The sequence below is a fragment of the Lethenteron reissneri genome, chromosome 66 (genome assembly GCF_015708825.2).
Source record: "Lethenteron reissneri isolate LAM-NWPU_2019-01 chromosome 66, ASM1570882v1, whole genome shotgun sequence".
Taxonomy (NCBI): domain Eukaryota; kingdom Metazoa; phylum Chordata; class Hyperoartia; order Petromyzontiformes; family Petromyzontidae; genus Lethenteron; species Lethenteron reissneri.
The window spans coordinates 5983407-6007192 of NC_083844.1; the positions used below are offsets into that span (position 1 = coordinate 5983407).

Consider the following 23786-nt stretch of genomic DNA (forward strand, 5'->3'; position numbering starts at 1 on the left):
CACTGAGCTACTGCGTAGCTCTTTTTTGAGAAGCGACCCTGGCGATCACAAATGAAAGCAGCTCCAACGAAGTGGTGGCTGATCATCATCACGTGGAAGTTTACAGCAGTAGCCACATAATCTAAACGCGTGGTGATGTTGATTCTAAATGTGGGAAAAACCGGAGGACCCGGAGAAAAATCCACGGTGACCACCACGCGGAGAGAGAGAGACGCAAACACCAGATAGACAGTAACAGGTGTCAGGGTCAGGATCGAACTCACGATCTCCTGTATACCAGGCGAGGTAGTTAACATCTCCTAGCCACCGTGATAGTGATGAGAGAGAGATGCAAACTCCAAATAGACAGCAGCAGACATCGTCATGGTCGGGAACGAAACCACGACCTCCTGTATACCAGGCAAGGTGGTTAACTTAACACGCAGCAGGCTTTCGCGACCAATATTATCCATAACAGAGGGTTTTTTGGGTTAGATCGCGTAAATATACATTTGTGTCGTTAAACCCGCCACAACCCGACACGGCCAATCAGTAAATGGGTTTGTCACCTTAACAAGACGTGCCACTTCGTTACTTGCTCAGCACAAAACGTACTCGAATTTTAAATGTTCCAGTGGGTTTCCTCTCCAACGCACAACCGGTGAGTGCTGAACTAGCAACGAATTGGCCACGTTCTCTTTACGTGACGAACCTTGACCGATTGGCTGTGTGTCGGGTGGTGGTGGCGTCGGGTTTAACGACGACACACATTCACATTTACGCGATATAACCCAACAAAAACGTTATTACGATTATCGATACATACGGAAAAAACACCCTCTATTATTATGTCAGTTAACAACTTCCTCGCCACCACGGCAACCTGTACCACCTCGACACACCGATACCATCCTCCCCCCACCCCTCATACCTATGCAAATCTCACAAATGACTTGGTTCCCCATTTATCAGGACCGCCGCGGGCAATCTTCGCGAGGAAGTTCGCCGAGTTATTTTATAATTCAGTACCGTCACGGAAGGGTGATTCCCCCCCTCGCCCCCCTGCCAACAATGATGATGATGTTGATGAGGATGGTGGTGAGTCTGTTGGTATAAATATGGGGCAAAGGATCGAGTGGAAGAGCAGCGAGGTCGGCGAGAGGGTTCGCTGTGCCCTCTGTTCTGCGTCTGTGTGAAGGCAAGAGAGCTCCCGGCTCAGCTATCAGCGTGCGATCATCACAAGGCTCGGTATTGCACGCATCACAATACGCACACGCACACGTACCCACATATATAGTTATATATACACACACACAGTTCTACACATCTATATACACACGTTTATTCTCACTCACATATATGTATTATCCTATGCATACAGAGTCGTATACAGGGTGCTTCAAAAAATGTTTAACACTTCTGAGACTTTGCAACAATGCCACGAGAAATGCGCTGCCTCCGGGCTCTGGAGACCACCTGGAGAAGATTCCAGGCCACGCGTTGACAATGATAGCGGACAAGTGGAGACTCTTTGACTTTTTGAAGCTATTAACATAAATTTGTTATCATGTTACAGTGTATTATCCGTTCTTTTTCCATTAAAAACGATAATCCCATATAAGTGTTAAAAATATGTTTGAAGCCTCCTCTATAGTATCCATAATGAAGGTTGTTTTGGGTTAGATCGCGTAAATATAGACGTGTCGTTAAACCCACCCCACACAGCCAATTAGTAAGGTTTTGATTTAAAGCTTTCGTGACTGCAGGGATTTATATTCTTGGTTCTTTCGGTAAAGTCACGTAGAAGGGAAATAATAAAATAATAAATATATATAACAATAAAAATTCTCACGACGTTTCGACTGCAACACAAGCAATCATCATCAGGTGTGAAATCCACAGCAATAATTTTTTTTTCAAATGTTCTTGCTGTAGATTTCACACTTGATGATGATTGCTTGTGTTGCAGTCGAAACGTCGTGAGAATTTTTATTGTTTTATATTTTTATTATTTCCCTTCTACGTGACTTTACCGAAGAACCAAGAATATAGTAAGGTTTTGTCACGTAAACAGAACATGCCAATTCGTTACTAATACAGCACACCGGTGTGTTGGAGAGCAAATCCACAACATTTACAATCTGAGAATTGGTCGCGAAAACCTACGTGTTAAACTCATATATAGTCATATGTACACGTCTCCATATATATAGTATTATATACACACACAGTTATAAATAGCTATATACACACATTAATTCTCACAAATATATGTACTATGCTATACATACGGAGTCAAAGTAATATGCACACGCCCATATATATATAGTTAAACATACACACAGTTATAAGTATCCATATACAAACATTCATTTTTTCGCATATATGTACATTCATATACATACTCATATATGTATCCTTCTTCATAATAACCTTTTTTTAGGTTAGATCACGTACATATAAATGTGTGTCGTTAAACCCGCTACCACCCGACACAGACAATCAAAAAAGAGTTTGTCACGCAGACACGATATTGCCAGTTAGTTAACTAGTTCCACACTCACCGGCTGCACCACTATACTAAATTGAAAACTTATTTCTTTAGAACTGACTGTTGTTCTTGTGTTTAGTTTGTTACCCTTCCCCCCGCACCTCCGATTCGCTCGATAGGCTACGTACGGTGCGAAAGAAGTCCATCATACAAGCTGTACTCTACACTATTAAACACTAAACTGCGATACACTCCACTACAATATACTATGCACTACAATATACGCTCTACACACTACACTGCTATATACTACACTATACACTGCACTATATGCACTACTATACACTACACTACTACCCACTACACTACTATACACTGCAATAATATACTAAATTGAAAACTCATTCTATAGAAGTGCTGCTTGTTGTTGTTCTTTAGTTTGTTGTCCTTCCCTCCGCACCTCCCATACCCATCAAAATATAGGTTTACCCCGCATTCTTATACAGGGAAATTACTTTTCTGGTCCATACGGCATCCAGCCGTTTAGTGAGTGAGGGTGACTGGGTGGGTGAGTGAGTGACGGTGAGTGAGTGGGTGAGGGTGAGTGAGAGTGAGTGGGTGGGTGAGTGGGTGAGTGAGTGAGGGTGAGTGAGTGGGTGGGTGAGTGACTGAGGGTGAGTGAGTGGGTGAGTGAGTGCGTGAGGGTGAGTGAGAGTGAGTGGGTGGGTGAGTGGGTGAGTGAACGAGGGTGAGTGAGTGGGTGGGTGAGTGGGTGAGTGAGTGGTTGGGTGGGTGAGTGAGTGAGTGAGTGATTGGGTGGGTGAGTGGGTGAGTGAGTGTGAGTGAGTGAGTGGGTGCGTGAGTGAGTCTGTTAAAGGCTACACTGGGGATGATTGTCTTGGAGGGCTCCATAACTGCCACAGCATTTGAAATGTTCAAGCGAGCACCCGTGGACCGGTGCTGTCGATGAGACGCCGAGAGAGTCGACCGTGAGTGTTGCTAACGGGATGTGTAAAAAAAAGACATGATGTAGGTTTATGTTGTTGTTGGTATTGTGTGCGGAGGGAGAGATGTGGGGATGGAAACGCGATGTCTCATTGCAAATGTGATGTCCACAAGAAGTGACCCGCGAGGCATTATGGATTTATGAATCGGGGTTAGTCAGACGTTGTTCACCCCTTGTTGATTGTTCAATCAGTGATGATTCTCCACCCCGTGTTGATTGTCCACCCCGCCTCCCTGCAGGAGTCCACCATGAGGCTGTGTCTGGCTCTGGTTGTACTTGTCCTGGCCCTGGGCACGACGAGTGGCTCCCATTTCCGCGGGGGAACCATCTCCTGGATTCCTCAAGACGGCAACCAGGTGTGTGTGCGTGTTTGTGTGTGTGGGGGGTGTGTGTGGATGTGTGTGTGTTTGTGTGTGTGTGTAGATGTGTGGGTATGTGTGCGTGTGGGTGTGTGTATGTGTGGGTGTGTGCGTGTATGTGTGTGCCTGTAGGTGTGTGGGTGTGAGAGTGTGGGTGTGTGAGTGTGGGTGTGTGTGTTTGGGTGTGTGTGAGTGTGTGGGTATGTGTGTGTCTGTGTGTGTGTCTGTGTGGTGTAGCGGTTAGCGCGCTGCACTACGAACCTGGCGACCCGGATTCGATTCCCGCTCACGGCAAACACCAGTAACGATTATCTGAACCGGTCCCGGGCCTCCCCTAGGTCGACTCAGCCTCAAATGAGTACCTGGTTCGGTGTGTAAACATCGCCGCTAGGGAGACAAAGGCGGTCGGGCGTGGTGCTGGCCACCCACCCCCTCGTGTACCTTTCCGGCCTTCATAGGTGCTCGCTAACAGTACTTGCCCCTACAGTCTGTTAAGGCTATACGGGGGATCTTTGTCTTTGTCCGTGTGTGTGCGTGTGTATGGGGAGCGGTGGCATAGCGGTTAGCAGGTTGCGCTACGAAACCGGCCAAATGAGTTCGATTCCCACTCACGGCCAACACCAGTGACGATTATTTGAAATGGTCCTGGGCGTCCCCGAGGTGGACTCAGCCTCAATAAGGTTTGAACTGTGTGGTGTGTAAACATCGCCACTAGGGAGACAAAGGCGGTCTGGCGTGATGCTGGCCACATACCCCCTCGTGTATCCTTCCGGCATTAATAGGCGTTCGCTAACAGCACTTGTCCTAAAAGTCTGTTAAAGGCTATACGGGGGGATCTTTGTCTGTGTCTGTGTGTGAGGTGCTAGCTAACAGCACTTGCCCCAACAGTCTGTTACAGGCTATACGGGGGATCTTTGTGTGTTCCGTGCCTCACCCATCAGATGTAATATTTTATCCATTTTTTGGCTTAAGTTTCAAAAAAGTGGGGGGAATATGCAAAATCACCAAATGCTTTTTGCGAACTATGCAAACACACACGCACACACACGTCTATTTAATAAGTACTTATTGTGCGTTGCGGTCCTGTTGCTCTATCTATGCTCGCAATCAAAATAAATTCACCGACTGTAAGCGGCTGACAGATTATAAACGTCTCAGCAAAGGGACCGGTTCTACTGTTAACCTCTTGGTCGTCACAATCTGCGTCACGGCTGTTTGCTGCTGCTGACAAGTCAGTGAATTCATTTTGATGGCGAGCATAGATAAGCAAATGCCACCACAATGCGCTTCCCCAGGAACTGACTGATCATACACACGCATATCTTGCATAATTCACGAAGGCTTGTGGTGCTATTGACGGCGATCAATCAGAATCAGAATATATATTTTGACTGCAGGAGTGCAGAGTACAGGAAAGGTGAATGCATTACCCAAACAAATTTCAACACTAAACCATCCCCATCTCATCAGGCAAAGCCCGCCGAGCAGTGCCGGATTAAGCTGCTGCAGGGGCCTGCAGCATATGTTATAAATGGGCCCTAAATATAAAAAAACACGTAAATATGAAACACATTATTTTTTTTACTTGCATAGTAAAGTAATTAGATTTTTTCATTTGCTATACCGCCAGATGATAAGACAAATCGCTAACCTTAAACACCCAGCCGTTCGTAAAAGTTGAAGGCAGTATAGTACTATAGTAATAGAGCAAGTGCAGAATCACTGAACCGGAATTGATAGACGGAGTTGATAAACGCTCTCGCAGCGCTCCCCTCCCCTCTTAATCTCTCTCCCCCCCATTACTCCTCTCTCCCCTCTCTTACCTATATAGCCTCTTGTCAAGGCAGCCCCCCATTTTGGCCACTTCAGCAATTGTTTCTTGCTGTGGTTGTCCCACCTGATGACGGAGGCTTGTGTTGCGCCCGAAACGTCGTGATTTAATTTATTTTATTTTATACCTACGTGACTTTACCGAAAAAAAAACAAAGAGTATGGATCCCTGCAGTCACGACAACTTTAAATCAAATCTAGACAGAATTGATAGCTTGAAAGCATTTAGCGCGGGGCCCTTGAACGTGCGGGGCCCTTGAACGTGCGGGGCCCCGAGCATGTGTAGCTACTTTTGTTACTTAGGATAATCCTGGACTGCCGCTGAGGTATGGGGCCGTCCATAAATGACGTCACGCACCTGGGAGGGGGGGTCAGACATTTGTGACGATGTGTGACATGGGAGGGGCGAGGGTTTGAGAAATGTGACGTCACATCAAAATGCGCAACTTTAAATAAATAGACAACACCTTCTGCTTAATTAAATAGACGTTTTAATAAATGTTTTCTCCTACAACATCAGAGTGCAGCGCCACATTAAATACACGGTACAATAACAATAGTTTAAGGCGATTTGAAGCGTGTTTTTTTTTTGGGGGGGGGGCAGAGCTTTATGACGTCATATTTGAGGGGGGGGTCTGACTTTTTGTGACGCCGTGTGACGAAGGGGAGGGGGGGTCGAAAATCGTCCAAAATCGCGTGACGTCATTTATGGACGCCCCCTATGAGCTTATTTTGCAGAAGCAACCTGGCAATCACAAATGAGTCCTTGCCCCCGTTCGAAGGCAATACTGCTAAATAAAAAATATATTCACTCGCAGAAGACCATGGGGCCGATAGGTTTGTGTAAAGAACTACAGCGCCACCCTAATGTACGTCTTCCCCCTGTTACGTAGTTTCGCAAATCCGTCGTCACGTCGTTGTTAACACCGCCGCGTGATTAGCGGTTACCTGAAACCCACGCTCACTCAAATCGCCGACATCGTTGTCCATCCTGTCTCGTTATCCGTCGCCAACTCTCAGCCTCCTACTCCACCTCCTACTACTACTATGACTACCCCTGCACGTCACTTCAATTTACGTTGTCTCGATATCCGTCGTCACGTTATTACTAACACCGCCACCTGAATAGCGGTCGCCTCAACCCCACGCTCGCTCACATCGTCCACAGCAGCGTCGTCCGTCCATCCTGTCTCGTTATCCGTCGCCTACTCTCAGCCTCCTCCACCACCACCACTGACTACGACTACCCCTCGTCGTCGTTTCAATATACGTCGTCGTCGCATCTTGCAGGAACGCAACCCCTCACCTCGACGTAAGCCGGGGTGGTAATCGCTCTACTCTTATTTGTTAAGTGCAAGGACAGATTACGTGACGGATGCCCGTAGTCCGAGTTGTGCATTGTGTGATTTGTTTTCATCAAACTAGGTACAATATCTTTAAAAGAGAGGGCCCTTGCCTGTGTAGTGGTGTTATTTCACACGGGCAACTTATTTTTCTCCCGTTGTTACTTTATTCGAGTAGAACTCCTCGCGTTCAACACCACGTATCTCCGCAGCAACTCTTTCGCTTGCGCTGCTCGCCTGCTACGCTCCGCTCGCTCCGCTTGCATGCTCTCTCTCTGCTAGCCTCTCCGTTGCTAGCCTATTACTATACGCTCTGCTAGCTTCTCCACTTCTAGCCTATTACTATACACACTGCGAGCTTCCCTACTGTTAGCCGTATCACACTCACACTTAGGATTCCGCTAGCCTCTCTCTTGTCTTCACTCCAACCAACTCAACTCGCGTTTGCCCGCACATCTTCTTATATCCTCATGATAAACATTTTTGGGTTAGATGTTTTATAAATGTTTCGTAACCCTCTACCACCCGATACGGTCAATCAGTAAAAAAGTGTCACGTTGACAAACGACAAACAGTTCACTACGTTAGCCCACCGGTGTGTTGAAGAGTGAATCCACAACATTTACAATTTTTGAGTAGTCCGACGTTTCGCTGGTAATTACATCCAGCATCATCGGGCAATTTGCCAGAATGGTGAAGCCCTCACTTGCTCCCGGGTCTTAAATAGAGCAGCAGGGTGACGTAATCATTTAACGCATTCAGCTGCAGTGATTTGAGGCAGAGGGGGGGTATTGTAATTATATAATAGATTAGTAATCGGTCAATTGTTATAATTAACAATGAGTTGTAGATTCGTAATTAGTTTTAATGTGTATTATTTAACTGAACCAATACTATAATCACTCAAGTGCAGAAATTTAAGGTGAGGGGGGGTGATATAATAGATTAGTAATCAATTCATTATTATGATTAGTAATAAGTTGTAGATTCGTAATTAGTTGTAATGTGTGTTATTGTATTCTTGGTTCTTTCGGTAAAGTCACGTAGATGGGAAATAATAAAATAATAATAAAACATAATAAAATTCTCACGTTTCGGCCACAACGCAAGCAGCCGTCCTCAGGTGAAGAAACAGAGCTGTCGGAAAGACAGCATCCTAATGATGCTGCTATGTTTTATTTTAATTATTTTATTATTTCCTTTCTACGTGACTTTACCGAAAGAACCAATAAAATGAATCCCTGCAGTCACGAAAGCTTTAAATCGAAATGTGTTATTGTAATTATATACTTCGTTAGTAATCAGTTAATTAGTATGTGTTTCCCCTATTAGGAATGGTAATGTATTATTTAATAATACGCTTCCAAGCCGCTTATATCCTCTCACTCATTAATTGCCCTCAGATGGCCCTCATTAAAGAGCGTCATCTCGACGCCTCCCGCCCGTGGTCTCCCCACTTGTCGCCTACTTCCCGTCTGCATTTGCAGCCAGGCAATCACTGGCGTCTCTCTGTCTGCTGTCACCCAGGCCAGCCGCCTGCACATGCCTATCCTCAGCTGACCTCACCGTCTGCACCCCCGCACATAATGCAACTGCCGTTTGCAAACCCCGCGCGCGTTACGCCACTACACCTGGGTAGTTTCACCAGCATTCGTTCAAGAAGAGCATGACTCGTGTTGCTGATGCGACACTGAGAGTTGAAACCGGTCCTTGCCTACATGTAAAAATCTGGGCACTTCACCAGTCTTGGTTCAAGCAGAGCGTGACTCTTGCTGCTGATAAGGAGACACTGAGTCTTCGCTCGTGAAAGAAGACTCTGGCCTTTTCTTTGTCCACAAGGTTTAAGGTCTAAATTTCATGGACAACGGTCCACACCTCCGTTCTCGCTCCCTCTCTCTCTCTCTCTAGTTTTTCGGTTTGGCATGTTTGTTTGTTGTAGTACAGAGTTAGACCTGATGGCCTTAATCTAAGTTGTCTTGTGGTTGTTGTTGTTTGACTTGCATCCCACTGGGATATTTGCACAGGGTTGGTGCACGGTGATTTTTTCTGCAATATTTTGCTGTCTTTTCTTGGATTTTCTGTTTGCACATAATCACTTTAAGATGTTTTCTTGTTCATGTTTTTGTTTTTTTGTTTGTTGCGGTTGCACCCGATTCATAAGCCGAATGGCTCACAGGGCTCTACACCTAATACATGAAACTTGAAACTCTACGACCTCCGCCTCCCGCTCCCTCTTTTAACCCCTTCCTGGCCACGTACCTCGTCGCGACTCCATCTCCACCAATCATCGCCTGTCTTTCACCCTCGCCTGACGCTCAGCCAACCCCTACAGCTTTTTAAATCCTTTATATTAAGTTCGCTTGCTTGCTTGCTTGCGTGCTTGCTTGCTTGCTTACGACCGTGCAAACCTTTCGGTCGTTTTTTAACCCACTTCCCGTGATCCAATCGAGCTGACATTTTGCACACAGACTCGTTGTGCGAGACAATTAATGTTCGTGAAAATTTTTTTCCAAAATTTTACACTGTTTAGGGAAAACAAATTAAATATTTAATTACCAACTGCTTAATACTGGCAGACAATCATCTGACCCATAGGTGGCAGCCATCTCAAGTCAGAGGACGAGAGGACTCTAGCCGCCACGCATATAAAGGATTTATAGTGAAAAACTTTGTTTTTACGGGTTATACTTATTCCCCTTTTGAACGTCCCCGGGGACAACCCTCTTGGCTCCCCCGTACCCTTAACCAATCGGAGGGTGGATTGTTTGCTCTCCAGCCTTATTGGCGACTCTAGTTCCCAGGGATCGTGTGGGACAATTACTGCACTTGTACTGAACCAACGCTGCTGAAAACTTCCTCACTCACAGGCGGGTCGTGGGGGGGGCGATGGGTCGTGTAAATGAATACTCACATTCGTTACGTGGAGAAGCGGATGTATTGAAGGAGGCATTGCGTTCTGATGCGTCGACTGTGATATGAATTGAAAGGTAGCAGGGGAAGCCCCCTTCCCCCATCACAACAGAAAAATGTACCGTGCCGGAAAAAGCACGAACTTAAGGATATGACAAAATATTTTTTTGTAAAAATCATCGCATTCTTTGTGCATTATGCAACAAAAATAATCAAATTAGCAGTTCCTGGAGAAGCGCATTGTGCGTCCGCTTGTATAGAAATGAAAGAAGTACATTTAAACTGACAGCACACACAGTCTAAAAGTTAAGAGCTATTTTAAGCGAGCTGTGTCAGTATTTTTCACACGAAGTAGTTAGGCTTTCGCAACCAATATTATTAATAATAAACGTTTTTTTGTTGGGTTAAATTGGGTGAATATAAATGCCGTGTCGTTAAACCCCCCATCACCACCTGTCACGTCCAATCAGTAAAGGGGGTTGCCACGTAAACAAAACGTGGCCAATTCGCTACTAGCTCAGCACTAACTGGTTGTGTGCTGGAGAGTAAAACCCACAACTACAACATTTAACGAAACATTTATATTTACGCGATCTAACATAACAAAAACGTCACGTGTGATTATTCTGCATGTCTAACTCCCACCTCTCTGGTGTTGCTATATATTACTATAATTATTAAACGTCTTCCCCAAACTTCCCCACGCCTGTTTAAATCAATGCAATCTTTAATACTGATAGGAACCCACTGGTTCCACCAGCCCACAGGGGATTCTTGTGTCCGTCCGTCCGTCGTGAAGGGAGGGGCTGGGTGGGGAGGGAGGGCTGGGTGGGGAGGGGAGGGGCTGGGTGGGGAGGGGCTGGGTGGGGAGGGGCTGGATGGAGAGGGTGGGGCTGGGTGGGGAGGGTGGGGCTGGGTGGGGGGTGGGAGGGGTGGGTCTGGGTGGGGAGGGGCTGGTCACTCCGTGGTGCCCTTATACAAATCAACGTTTAACCTACTCACACCGGCTTGTGCCTGCCCTCACAGTCGCCCATATTTGCGGAATACACCACGCCGCCGTTGACCCTGGCCATTGACCGAGCAACCCAACGTTCCTACCAGCTCCCTCCGCAGGAATGTGTGTTACCTGGAAAATCCCGTGTAGCCAGTTACCCAGCTATTTTCGGTGGCAATGGTCCCGCAGCAGCCACTACCAACAGCAACAGAGTTCGTGTTTGGGGAGGAAAGGAGGCCAACCAGCAGCAAGCCAGAAAACTCTCGTCGTCATCTTTATTATTAATTATCTTTAATAGCCGTATGATTAGAGGTGCACTTCTGCATTCAAACGTAGAGAAAATCCGCAAAGTTCTCTCCATAATAATAATGTTAATTGCTGTAATCCAGTTTGTATTGTTTGCCTCACCAAGCAACGTGTCTCTTTGTCAGAAGCCATCACAAATGGTATCAGCTCAACCAAGTGGCGGCTGATCATCCTCATCACGTGGTCATTTGCAGCAGCAGCTGAATACTGCGTGATGTCGATTCTAAATGTGGAGGGGAAAACCAGAGGACCGGGATAAAAAAAATCCACGCAACCACCACGGGGGGGGGTGGGGGGGTGGAGAGACACCGCAAACTCCAAAAATACAGCAGCAGGCATAGTCAGGGGTCGGGGATCGAACCCCACGCGCACTCGTTACCCGTCACCAGACGACAACCGCACTCGTGCCGCCCGCGTTGACTCTCTTCCGCCAGGTGAAGTTCAGCTACATGATGGCCTGGCGCCGCTCCTCCATGACCCCCTGCACGGACAATGACATCGCGGCCGGAGCGTACTTCTCCACGGGCGACCAGTGGCAATGCACCCAGGGCTGCAGTGAAACCCGCACTATGAGCATCGCGTGTATCGAGCAGAACAGCAACTCGGACTGGATGGTGGGCATGGGGAACTTCAACTTCACCGTCCCCAGCACGCAGCAGAGCATCGTCAGGTGAGAGACACGTGGCCGATGATGACGATAATGACGACGGCAACGTATGTACGAAAGGCGCTACGGTGCCTAGCAAGGGCGGTTTCTTCATTAGGGCGATTGGGCGACGCACCACCAATGTCATTGAACCACAAAGTCACGCTAGCCGTCACTGCAGCCTCTGGATATAGTCCAATCAGCGTCATGTCACGTTCTGTGGAGTACCGCCTCTTTTTGGGCGATTTCCCTCCAGCTGAGAATCGCCCCGAGTGGCTCCATAGACTTACATTCAAAGATGTTTTTTTTCGAACGGGGTCGCTGCAATGCATTCTCTATGGCTTCCGGGAGGGCTCGCCCAAACGTGCTTACGTCATCATACATGCTTACGTCATCATACGTGCTTACGTCATCATACGTAAGCACGTTTCATCCAACAATATAATTTGTTGCCACCTAGTGGAATCTTTAATAAAATAAACTTGAGTGGTTTGTTTTAATAGTGAGTATAGAAACAAACAAGATGTATTGTAAGAGTCACTTTATTTTTCATTAATATTAAAGAAGTGAAGTTGCCTTTACATGCTTAAGCTGTTAATGTATCCATTGCATGGGTGGACCTTATCCTTATCAATCATCCAGACATTTGCCCCCCCTGAGAGATTTTGCAGGAGCCGCCACTGGTGCCTCGGCTATGTTAACTACCTCGCCTCGTATACAAGAGGTCGTGGGTTTGATCCCGACCCTAACACCTGCTTGGAGGGTATGCCTTCTCTCCACGTGGTTGCGTGGATTTTTCTCCGGACCCTCCGGGTTTCCCCCCCCCCCCCCCCACATTTATAAACACGCGTTTATAGTATTTGGATGCTATAAATTTCCGTATGATAAGCCACTTCTTTGAGCTATCATTGGTGATGGCCAGGTCGCTTCTGAAAAAGAGCTATATAGCTCAGTAGGCCCTGACCCAGTTAAAATAAAATAAAGATATAAATAGATGACCACCGTGACATGGATGGCGCCAGAGATGGTGCTGTTGCCAATGATGATGATTGCGGTGGTGGCACGCCGCGCATGTTGGTCCGACTATAGCTTCGCGAGCTGCTGCTGGGTGAGCGCGAACGTGATCACCGCTTACGGGACCCAGAGCGTGGCAAGCTCGTGGTCCGTGATCGCCATACTCAACCCTGGGACCCGGAGCGACACCGGCAGCCCCAACATCTCCCCCATGACCACCTCCAAGCCGCTCATCAAGTACGTGGCTGCACCAAGCCTGGGGGGAGCCTGTGGCCCACGGGGCCAAGTACGACCCGTGACTTCACTTCACACGACCCATAACTTTGTTTCACATGACCCGTGATTCACGTAACCTGTTGCTTCACTTCCCACGACCCATGACTTCACTTCACATGACCCGCTACTTCACTTTACACGACCCATGACTTCACTTCACATGACCCGCTACTTCACTTCACACGATTCGTGACTTCACTTCACATGACCCGCTACTTCACTTTACACGACCCATGACTTCACTTCACATGACCCGCTACTTCACTTTACACGACCCATGACTTCACTTCACATGACCCACTACTTCACTTTACACGACCCTTGACTTTACTTCACACGACCCGTGACTTCGTTTCATATGACACATTTGATATGACACGTAGTCTTTCCCCTGCACCTCCGATTAGCGTGGTTGGCTACTTGCGGTGCGAAAAAAGTTCAACATGCATACGTACAGGGTTGCCGCACCGCACTGGCCCAAAGTATATAACTGGCGGTGGCGAGATGTTAACTACCTCACTTGGTATACAGGAGGTCGTGGGTTCGATTCCGACCCTGACGCCTGCTGTATATTTGAAGTTTGCGTGTTTCTCTCTGGTTGCGTGGATTTTTGTCCAGGTCTTCTGGTTTTTCTTTCCACATTTATAACAAACATCACGTGTTTAGAGTATTTGGCAGCTATAAATTTCCACGTGATCATAAACCACTTTGTTGAACTACAGTGAGGGAAAAAAGTATTTGATCCCCTGCTGATTTTGTACGTTTGCCCACTGAAAAATAAATGATCAGTCTATAATTTTATTGGTAGGTTTATTTGAACAGTGAAAGACAGAATAACAACAACAAAATCCATAAAAACGCATGTAAAAAATGTTATAAATTGATTTGCATTTTAATGAGGGAAATAAGTATTTGACCCCTCTGAAAAACATGACTTAGTACTTGGTGGCAAACCCCTTGTTGGCAATCACAGAGGTCAGACGTTTCTTGTAGTTGGCCACCAGGTTTGCACACATCTCAGGAGGGAATTTGTCCCACTCCTCTTTGCAGATCTTTTCCAAGTTATTAAGGTTTCGAGGCTGACGTTTGGCAACTCGAACCTTCAGCTCCCTACACAGATTTTCTATGGATTAAGGTCTGGAGACTGGCTAGGCCACTCCAGGACATTAATATGCTTCTTCTTGAGCCACTCCTTTGTTGCCTTGGCCGTGTGTTTTGGGTCATTGTCATGCTGGATTACCCATTCACGACCCATTTTCAATGCCCTGGCTGAGGGAAGGAGGTTCTCACCCAAGATTTGACAGTACATGGTCCCGTCCATCGTCCCTTTGATGCGGTGAAGTTGTCCTGTCCCCTTAGCAGAAAAACAACCCCAAAGCATAATGTTTCCACCTCCATGTTTGACGGTGGGGATGGTGTTCTTGGGGTCATAGGCAGCATTCCTCTTCCTCCAAACACGGCAAGTTGAGTTGATGCCAAAGAGCTCCATTTTGGTCTCATCTGACCACAACACTTTCACCCAGTTGTCCTCTGAATCATTCCGATGTTCATTGGCAAACTTCAGACGGGCATGTATATATGCTTTCTTGAGCAGGGGGACCTTGCGGGCACTGCAGGATTTCAGTTCTTCACGGCGTAGTGTGTTACCAACTGTTTTCTTGGTGACTATGGTCCCAACTGCCTTGAGATCATTGACAAGATCCTCCCGTGTAGTTCTGGGCTGATTCCTCACAGTTTTCATGATCATTGTAACTCCACGAGTTGAGATCTTGCATGGAACCCCAGGCCGAGGGAGATTGACAGTTATTTTGTGTTTCTTCCATTTGCGAATAATCACACCAACTGTTGTCACCTTCTCACCAAGCTGCTTGGTGATAGTCTTGTAGCCCATTCCAGCCTTGTGTAGGTCTACAATCTTGTCCCTGACATCATTGGAGAGCTCTTTGGTCTTGGCCATGGTGGAGAGTTTGGAATCTGATTGATTGATTGCTTCTGTGAACAGGTGTATTTTATACAGGTGTAATGTGAGGATATATCCGGCTCACTGACGTATCACAACTCGTCATGATGATTGGCTCTGACGGTCTTGGTTTATAGCCAATGGGGGGAAGCCTAGGGGCGTGGCCCTGACATAATGGAAAGGTGACAGCTGTAAGGAGAGGATTGGTTCTGCTGGCTTTGGCCACAGCCAATGGGGAGATGAGTCAGGGGCGTGGTTCCGGGAGCCTACGAGGGAGCCTGGAATATTCCATGGAGGCTATCCAGGATTGGTGAAAACGTACCACGTGACCCGGGTATTAAATAGGGGTGGAGACGAACGACACGGGGTCAGAACGGGAACGAACGGATGAAGGGGGCCACGCGGGAGCGTGGCTCCGGGTTGCCACGTGGCGGTGCGTCTCTCTCTCTCTGTCCCTCTCACGCTGCCTGTCAGCAGCGTGAAGGAAAGCTGTAATACAAGTTGAATAAAAGACCGGATTCCAGAAGTTGCCTCAACGACCTTTATTACACAGGTAACAAGCTGAGATTAGGAGCACTCCCTTTAAGAGTGTGCTCCTAATCTCAGCTCGTTACCTGTATAAAAGACACCTGAGAGCCAGAAATCTTTCTGATTTGAGAGGGGGTCAAATACTTATTTCCCTCGTTAAAATGCAAATCAATTTATAACATTTTGACATGCGTTTTTCTGGATTTTGTTGTTGTTATTCTGTCTCTCATTGTTCAAATAAACCTACCATTAAAATTATAGACTGATCATTTCTTTGTCAGTGGGCAAACGTACAAAATCAACAGGGGATCAAATACTTTTTTCCCTCACTGTATCATTTATGATGGTCCTTGGTGCGATGTGTAAACATTGACCCTCGAGGGACTAAGGCGGCCGGGCTTGGTGCTGGCCACCCACCCCCTCGTGTGCCGTGCTGGCCTTCATATGGTCTCACTAATAGCACTTACCCCAAAAGTCTGTTAAGGCTATACGGGGGATCTTTGTCCTTTGACGAGTCTATAAAACTGTCACCATTGCTGCTATACATTCCACGTGATCAGCCAACATCCTTGGGCTATCATTTGTGATGGCCAGTTCGTTTCTGACTAAGAGCTACACAGCTCAGTGGGGCCTTACCTGGTAATACTAAGCTCCAAATTAAGATTAAATACTAAGTGGTTTTTAGTTTAGTTTTAGTTCAACTCGCATCACCGGGGTCGTCACGTGTGCCCTCAGGCTCAAAGTGGGCTGCACCAAGGTGTGGACCATCCCCGTGTTGGACGCTGATGGCGATGTGGTGAAGTGTCGATATGCCAACAAAAACGTGCACGACGAGTGTGGGGACATCTGCGGAGTCGCGCCCTTTGGGACGCTGAATCAGGTACGTCCCTGTCACTTCCATCACGAGATGAAGAGGAGAGAGGAGGAGGTGGTGGTGGTGGCCTGGCTGGCTTGGGAAATTTGAGACACTGAGGCTGCACCGCTGAACGTTCTAGCGCGCTAACCTGTGGTGCCACTGCTCACCAATGACTCCCTCTTGGCATCGTGCGGCCGTCTGAAAGGCTCTTCCTTCTGATATTAGGAAGTCATTGGGAGCTGTGCACTTATAAATCATCTAGATTGAAAAACTCATTTCTTTAGAGCTGCTCTTTGTGTTCAGCTTGTTGTCCTTCCCCCACACCTCCAATTAGCATGGTTGGCTACATACGGTGTGAAAGAAGTTCAACATACATGGAACAAGATAAAGATCCCCCGTATAGCCTCCACAGACTGTAGCAGCGAGTGCTGTTGGCGAGCACTTATGAAGTTCGGCACGGCACAATAGGGGGTGCGTTGCCAGCACCATGCTTGGCCTGCTTTGTCTAACCATGTGGCGATGTTTACACACCGCACCAGGTATTCATTTGAGGCTGAGTCGACATAGGGTAGGTCCAGGACCGGTTCAGATAATCGTCACTGGTACTGGCCGTGAGCAGGAATCAAACTCAGGTTCGAGCGCAGCATGCTTACTGCTACACTACCACTCCCCACGTACATACATTCAGAGACACACAAACACTCGCTCACGCACACACTTATTCAACGCCCCAAAGGGCCGACGTCGCTCGGACGCCATTTTGTTTAGCTTCTTCTTCAGGCGTGATAACGTCACAACTCAATGTACGTGTCATTAGCCCCGCTCCCAGGCCCTGCCTGTCCTTGAGCTAGATTTAGACGTCTTCTTGCGAGGCCAGCAGCACATCACAGGTTGGTTCAGGCTCGGCACGATACGTAGCCAGTGGAAAAAAATAAAACACCAGCACAGTGATGGCTCCCGCATTTGGCTCGGCTTCGACGTACCATTGTATGATAGCTAACAGAGCCGGACCTCGAAAGTCTACGCGGCAAACGGAAAACTACGTGGACGGATGAATGTATGTGCCCTGTTTTGTGTTGCTGTTGCGCTGTGTGTGTGGCAGGACGCGTGCACCATCACGTTCACGGTGCCCGTGACCGCTTCCGGCCTCTGGGCCTTGGCGCTGATGATCGAGGACTTCCCGCGCAATAGCATCACCATGGACTCTGCTTCGTACTCCCCCAGCAGCCCGCTCTCCAGCATCCCACTGCAGGTCCTCTTCGAGAGTGAGTCGCAGCACGCGCGCGCGCGCGTCGCGAAGTAACTCTTCATGACAATAAAAGAGGTGTTAAGATGTTCAAACGCCAAATAGATAATTTACGCTATTCAACGCAACTAAAGATCCTTTCATGCAAAGACAAAAAGCCAGAATAATAACTGCTGACAGTCGTCACGTTCGGGGTGGGGGGAGAGGGGTGCATTGACATCGGATCGTTTCGTGAAAAACTATTTCGTGGCAACTCCATGCAGTTTGTCCCCCGTCCCCCTAGCAGAGTGCAACTCGATTTAATATACACCAATTCCCGGCAACGTTTATTTGGGGAAAACAAATTAAACAACGCAGTAGTTTGGGCAAAGAACGTGACGATGCACGACACCACGGTGCTCCGTCAAAGCCAATGCTACACCCCGGTGGCTAGTAAATGTTAACTACCTCGCCTGGTATGCAGGAGGTCGGGGGTTCGATTCCAAACCTGACGTCTGCTGTATATTTGGAGTCTGCGGGTCTCTCTCTCTCCCCGTGATGGTCGCGTGGATTTTTTTACCTGGGTCTTCCGGGTTTTCTGTCCGCATTTAGAAACATGCATCTATATTATTTAGATGATTTTTCTGCTATGAATTTCCACGTGATATGCCACTTCGTTGAGCTATCATTTGTGGCCAGGTCGCTTCTGAAAAATGATCTACATAGCTCAGTGGGTTTTACCTGGTAAGATAAAAATAGCTCAGTTTAACTTGTATTTCTTTATTTATTTGCTCACCTTTTTATACTTTGTACTCCTATCGTTGTTGTGCATTGTTTATTGTCGTAACTTACTGACCCCCGTGCCCCTAACTGGACATCTGTTAGAAAAAAGCTTCACAGCTCATCGGATTCCTCCTGCAGTCGAAATAAAGATTCTGACCTTCTGATCTGAACCGCGCGAGTAAAACATGTACCCGCACCCCCCGCCGTCTTTTTGCTTTGGCAGTCGAGACGGGAAGCTCGTGCTCGGGTCCCCTGTTCACGGGAGCAACCCCCCGTGCCGGACAAACGTTCCAGGCTACGCAGGGGCTCCCCTTCAATCTGCAGGTGGACGTCACCCTCCCCAGCGACGCAGCACCAGGGTGAGTGAGTGAACGAGCGGTGGTGACATCGTCAACTGGGAGAGACGCTCATTGAACTCGCTGCTCACTAAAGATGTCTCACTGCCCCCTAGAAATGTCTCACTTCCCCCTAGAAATGTCTCACTTCCCCTTAGAGATGTTTCACCACCCCCTAGAGATGACTCACTACCCCCTAGATATGTCTCACTACCCCGTAGAGATGTATCACTACCCCCTAAAGATGACTCGCTACCCTCTAGAGATTTCTCTCTACCCCCTAGAGATGTCTCACTACCCTCTAAAGATGTCGCACTACCCCCTAGAGATTTATCTCTACCCTCGAGAGATGTCTCACCACCCCCTAGAGATGACGATCAGTAAGTGTGGTGACCTCAGTGGTACCCGCCTTGGTGACCGCTTGATACATTCAGATACATGTGTCCGTATGTATCCGGAAAAACAACTCCCTACCTCCTCATGGTGCCGGACGGCAATGCTGTGGTGGGCAGTGCCGTGGGGGGAGGGCCCAATTTAGATTGGTTATTCCCCTAATGGCGTTTGTAACCACCACAGTGGCTAAATGGGGGCTCTGGACAGGTGCGAGGGGCTGGTAACCCCTCCATCTTCAATCAATTACCACAAACCCACATTTAAATATATAATTAATAAGCGTGTGCCGGAGGCCACAGGGGGAGAGGCATCTCTGACGTCTCCTGGCCAAACCCCATTTGGCGGAGCCAGTAGATTGAATCTTTACCCTCGGAGCTCCGCCAGAAACAACAAAAAACCACTGAGGGTGGCCACGTGGAATGTTCGAATGCTCACTGCGGAGGAGAGGCTGCCACTCCTCTGTCGGGAGCTGGACCAGTACAGCCTGGATCTCAGTGGCATTCAGGAGGTTCGGTGAACCGGCTCTGGCTCCTGCCACCATGAAGGGTGGACTGTCCTCTACTCGGGGTAGGAGACCACCAAACAACAGGGAGTGGCTCTTCTTCTGAACAAAATATTAAGGGGGTGTGGATGCGTGGCGGTGAGGTGTGGGAAGCAGTAAACCCACGACTACTTTGGGCTCGTCTTCCCATCAACCGGAGGCGAGGAATAGTGGTCGTGGTTACTTATACCCCCACCAAAGATGAACATCCGTGGAGGGATGCAGGCAAGGCCGATCATTCAGATGGCTTCTATGACCTACTGTCACAGGTGCTAGCTAAAGTGGCTCCTCGGGATAGAGTCATCCTGTTGAGCGACTTCAATGCCCGAGTTGGTCGTGATGCTGGCACCTGGTCTGGAGTGATTGGAAGACATGGGCCAGATCAGCTCAATAACAACAATAGGAGGTTGCTTGATTTTTGTGCAGCCCATGGGCTTCTAATTACCAACACGCTGTTCCGGCATCGGCGCATCCACACAGTATCATGGATGCATGCCAGGTCCAAGGAAGAACATCTGCTGGACTACATATTGACGGAACAGTGGATGCTGGCCCATGTCCTTGACACGAGGACCTACCGTGGAGCTGATCTGCCCACTGACCATCGATTTGCCATCTGTAAGATGTGCCTGCCATTCTTCCACTCTGGTGGTGGGTGTACACCCAGGACCCATTCAAATACAAGGTGGCCTGGTATCAGCTAGCTGACGAAAGTTGTAAGCTAGAATGTTATCATCGCTTGGGGCTCGGGTTGGCATCGTCCCCACCTCCTCCTGATGTTGAGGGGAAGTGCGCGAGGTTTTAGTACTGTGGCTCATTCAGCTGCAATGGCTGAATTTGGTACACGGTCAAGACCTCCTCAGATACACTGGCTGACAGAGGAGGTGTTCAGGCTAGCTGGGAAAAAGCGACAGGCCCACTCTAATCGTCTACAGCATCCCACGTCAGAGAATGAGGAAGCTTACCGCAGCCTTCGCTCGGAGTTTTGGAGAGCCATGAGGCACTGCAAGGATGGGTGGTGGTCACGGGTTACTGAGGAGATGGAGTCTGCCTCAATGGCCCTCGATCACAAATTGCTATTTAACTCCATCAAAAAAGTAGCCTGCAGCACCACACCTATTACCATCATTAGGAGAAAAAACGGTGATCCAATCTCCGACCCCCAGGAACAGGTTTGCAGATTTGCTGAGCATTTCTTTGAAGTCATGGGGGTGGGGAAATCCCTCGGCAGAAAAAACATTGTGGGACAAAGTGGGGATGACCCCGCTGAGGCTACGATGTCTCAAATATTGGAAGCAGAAGTCACCCCCTGTGAGTGGCTGGCTGAGGTGAAATCTGTTGAGGAAGTACTAAAGGCGATCCAGAGTCTGAGACCAGGAACGGCACCCGGCAGAGATGATCTCCCAAGCATAATGCTGAGGTAGGGTGGCGTTTGTGCAGAGACTGCCCTACATGACATCATAACAACAGTCTGGATCACTGAACAGGTTCCGCAGGATTGGAAGGATGCCCTGGTAGTCCCCCTCTTTAAGAAGAGGGACCGCACAGACTGTAACAACTACAGGGGCATTTCACTCCTCAATGTGCCTTGAAAGGTCCTGGCAAGGATTATTCAACATCACCTTGCCAGGCACACTAAGGAGAGGCTGGCAGAGCCCCAATGCAGTTTCAGGAAAGGGCGGGCCTGCACATATGCCATATTTCCTGTCTGTCTACTACAGCAGACGTATAGCGAATTCCAAAAAAACCTACATTTCTGCTTTATTGACCTGGTCAAGGCCTATGATACAATCAGTTGGCCTGGGCTCTGGGTTATTCTTCATGCTTTCGGAGTCCCTGACCCTCTGCTCACGATCATTAAGGACCTTAATGATGGTGAGCGGGCCCGGGTAAAACTCCGTGGCTAAAAGTCAGAGCCTTTCCCTATTCACCTTGGGATGCGACAGGGATGTCTTCTGGCTCCCACATTGTTTAACATATTTTTTGACCACGTAGTTCATGAAGCCTTCTATGGCTCTAGCGGAGGAATTTATATCTGGTACAGATACAATGGGAGGCTGATTGATGCCCGGGTGCGGTCAAGGGATGGCTCCCTATTGGTCAACCACGTTATGTATGCTGATGATCTGGTAATTGCCGCTCACTCAGAGGAGAAGTTGGAGGTGCTGCTGCTGAATCTGGAGCGTGTCACTAAGAGGTGGGGCCTTACCATCAGCCCCACCGAAACTAAGCACCTGCCTGGGTATTTTGTATCATCGGACACTCCACCCCCACAACTCCCAATTGGTGATTGGGCAGTTGTGGAGAGAGTGGAGAGTTTCCCATACCTGGGCAGTATGCTCATGACCGGCTCCGATGTGATAGCAGAGGTCTCGTTCCGAATCAGTCCAGTGGCATTATCTTTTCATCGGTTGCATAACGCTGTGTGGAAGCTACCAGGTCTGTCGCTCCGCTTGAAGGTTTAGGTCTTCTCGGCCATGGTCATTCCCTCCCTTCGCTACACTTGCGAAAGGTGGACCCCCTTAATTGAACATCTACTCCAGTTAGAAACATTTAGACTGGCCTGCCTACGATCCATCCTGCGTATAACCAGGCTGGATTGTGTGAGGAGCTCACATATTCTTTAAATATCTGGACAAAGTCCCATCGGTCAGCTCCTCCAGCCGGCAAGGCTGCGTTGGCTGGGTCATGTAGCCCGCATGCCCAGTCACCGCATTCCTAAACAGCTTTAGTTCAGCTGGAAAGAGGGGTCTAAACGGGCGCGCCACGGTCTAGAGAAGAGATGGAATGATGTGGTACGGAAAGATGTGGAGCTGAGTGGACTTGCCGATGACTGGTACCAGCAATGTCAGGATCGGCCTCTGTGGATGAGGCTCGTGAAGGACGCTACTCGGCAGGTGGAGGCAATCGCCCTCCAACAATAACAAAGGGTGGAGGAGCGACGCTCACAACAACGAGTGGAGCGCCGGGTGGATAAAGCACAGCAAGTTGGCACAGTAGGGGGCACAGGTGGTACATCAGCCAGTCATCACAGTCAATCGATCCGTGGCACCTGGGTCTGCCCCGTGACCTCCTGCCAACGGGCGTTCGACACATCACGTGGCTTCTACGTGCACATAGCCTGGCACAAGCGTCGTAGTGACGTCACCGCCAGTTGTTGTTGTGCCGCGCGTATCCGTGTGTGTCTTTCACGTGTGTCCATGTATGTCTGTGCGTGTCTGTCCGCACAGCGTGACGATCGTGCGGCTGGGAACCATCGCGCCTGTCGGGGTGCAGAAGGGTGCCCTGGAGGCCGACGCCGGAAACTCGAAGCTCTTCCACACGACGCTGAGCTGGACACCGGGACGGAAAGACGTGCAGAGCCACCAGATCTGCTTCTACGCCTCCGACAGCAACGCGTCAGTAGAGCCGGCAGACAAGGAGTGGGGGGGGGGGGGTGGTGGCATTTTAATGACTTTCTTGGCACACGTGTTTTCTTCAACTGCCGAGTTGTATTTGGGACTCTTTCGTATGCCTATGGTGTTCGTTTACTCTCATGCTGAATATTCGTCCCGTCTGACCAACGTAGCATTTTCCACAGGAGCAATTAATCCGGTACACACCTTCTGTTGATAGCTTTGGTAATACATCTTTAGTACCAGATATTTTTATTTTATGTACCATGCCAAATCTCACTCGGACGTTTTGTTTTTTCAAAAATTCTGGCTAGTTTTCCAGTTACTCCCGAAATTTACGGTATTTTAATAGTTTTAATTGCTTAGTCAATTTCAACACTTGTGCTATTTGATGTGGTGTTGGCATTCAGTGCCCTGTTGATTTGTGCATCATTGTAACCGTTCAATTGCAGCGTTTCTTTAACATCTTTAATCTCACTCCTCAGACTTTCACCATCTGACACATTCCCAGCCCGATGTATGAGCGACTTGATGAGAGATAATTTCTGTGTGGGGTGATGGTGTGACTCCACATTCAGATAGGTGTCAGGGTGCATTTTCTTTCTACAAACGCTGT

General features: G+C 48.3%; 1 protein-coding gene across 1 annotated transcript in view; it reads left to right on the forward strand.

The window, feature by feature from the left end:
• The first annotated feature begins 1067 nt into the window (after nt 1-1067).
• The window catches only part of LOC133359830 (IgGFc-binding protein-like), a 55818-nt gene continuing 33099 nt past the window's right edge, over nt 1068-23786 (forward strand). Inside the window, exons 1-8 of the mRNA XM_061578371.1 lie at nt 1068-1227; nt 3716-3832; nt 11653-11888; nt 12954-13115; nt 16378-16522; nt 17601-17763; nt 18730-18865; nt 23006-23173. Coding sequence (XP_061434355.1) covers nt 3725-3832; nt 11653-11888; nt 12954-13115; nt 16378-16522; nt 17601-17763; nt 18730-18865; nt 23006-23173 — 1118 coding nt within the window. The 5' untranslated portion in view covers nt 1068-1227; nt 3716-3724. The remainder of the gene's footprint in view (nt 1228-3715; nt 3833-11652; nt 11889-12953; nt 13116-16377; nt 16523-17600; nt 17764-18729; nt 18866-23005; nt 23174-23786) is intronic.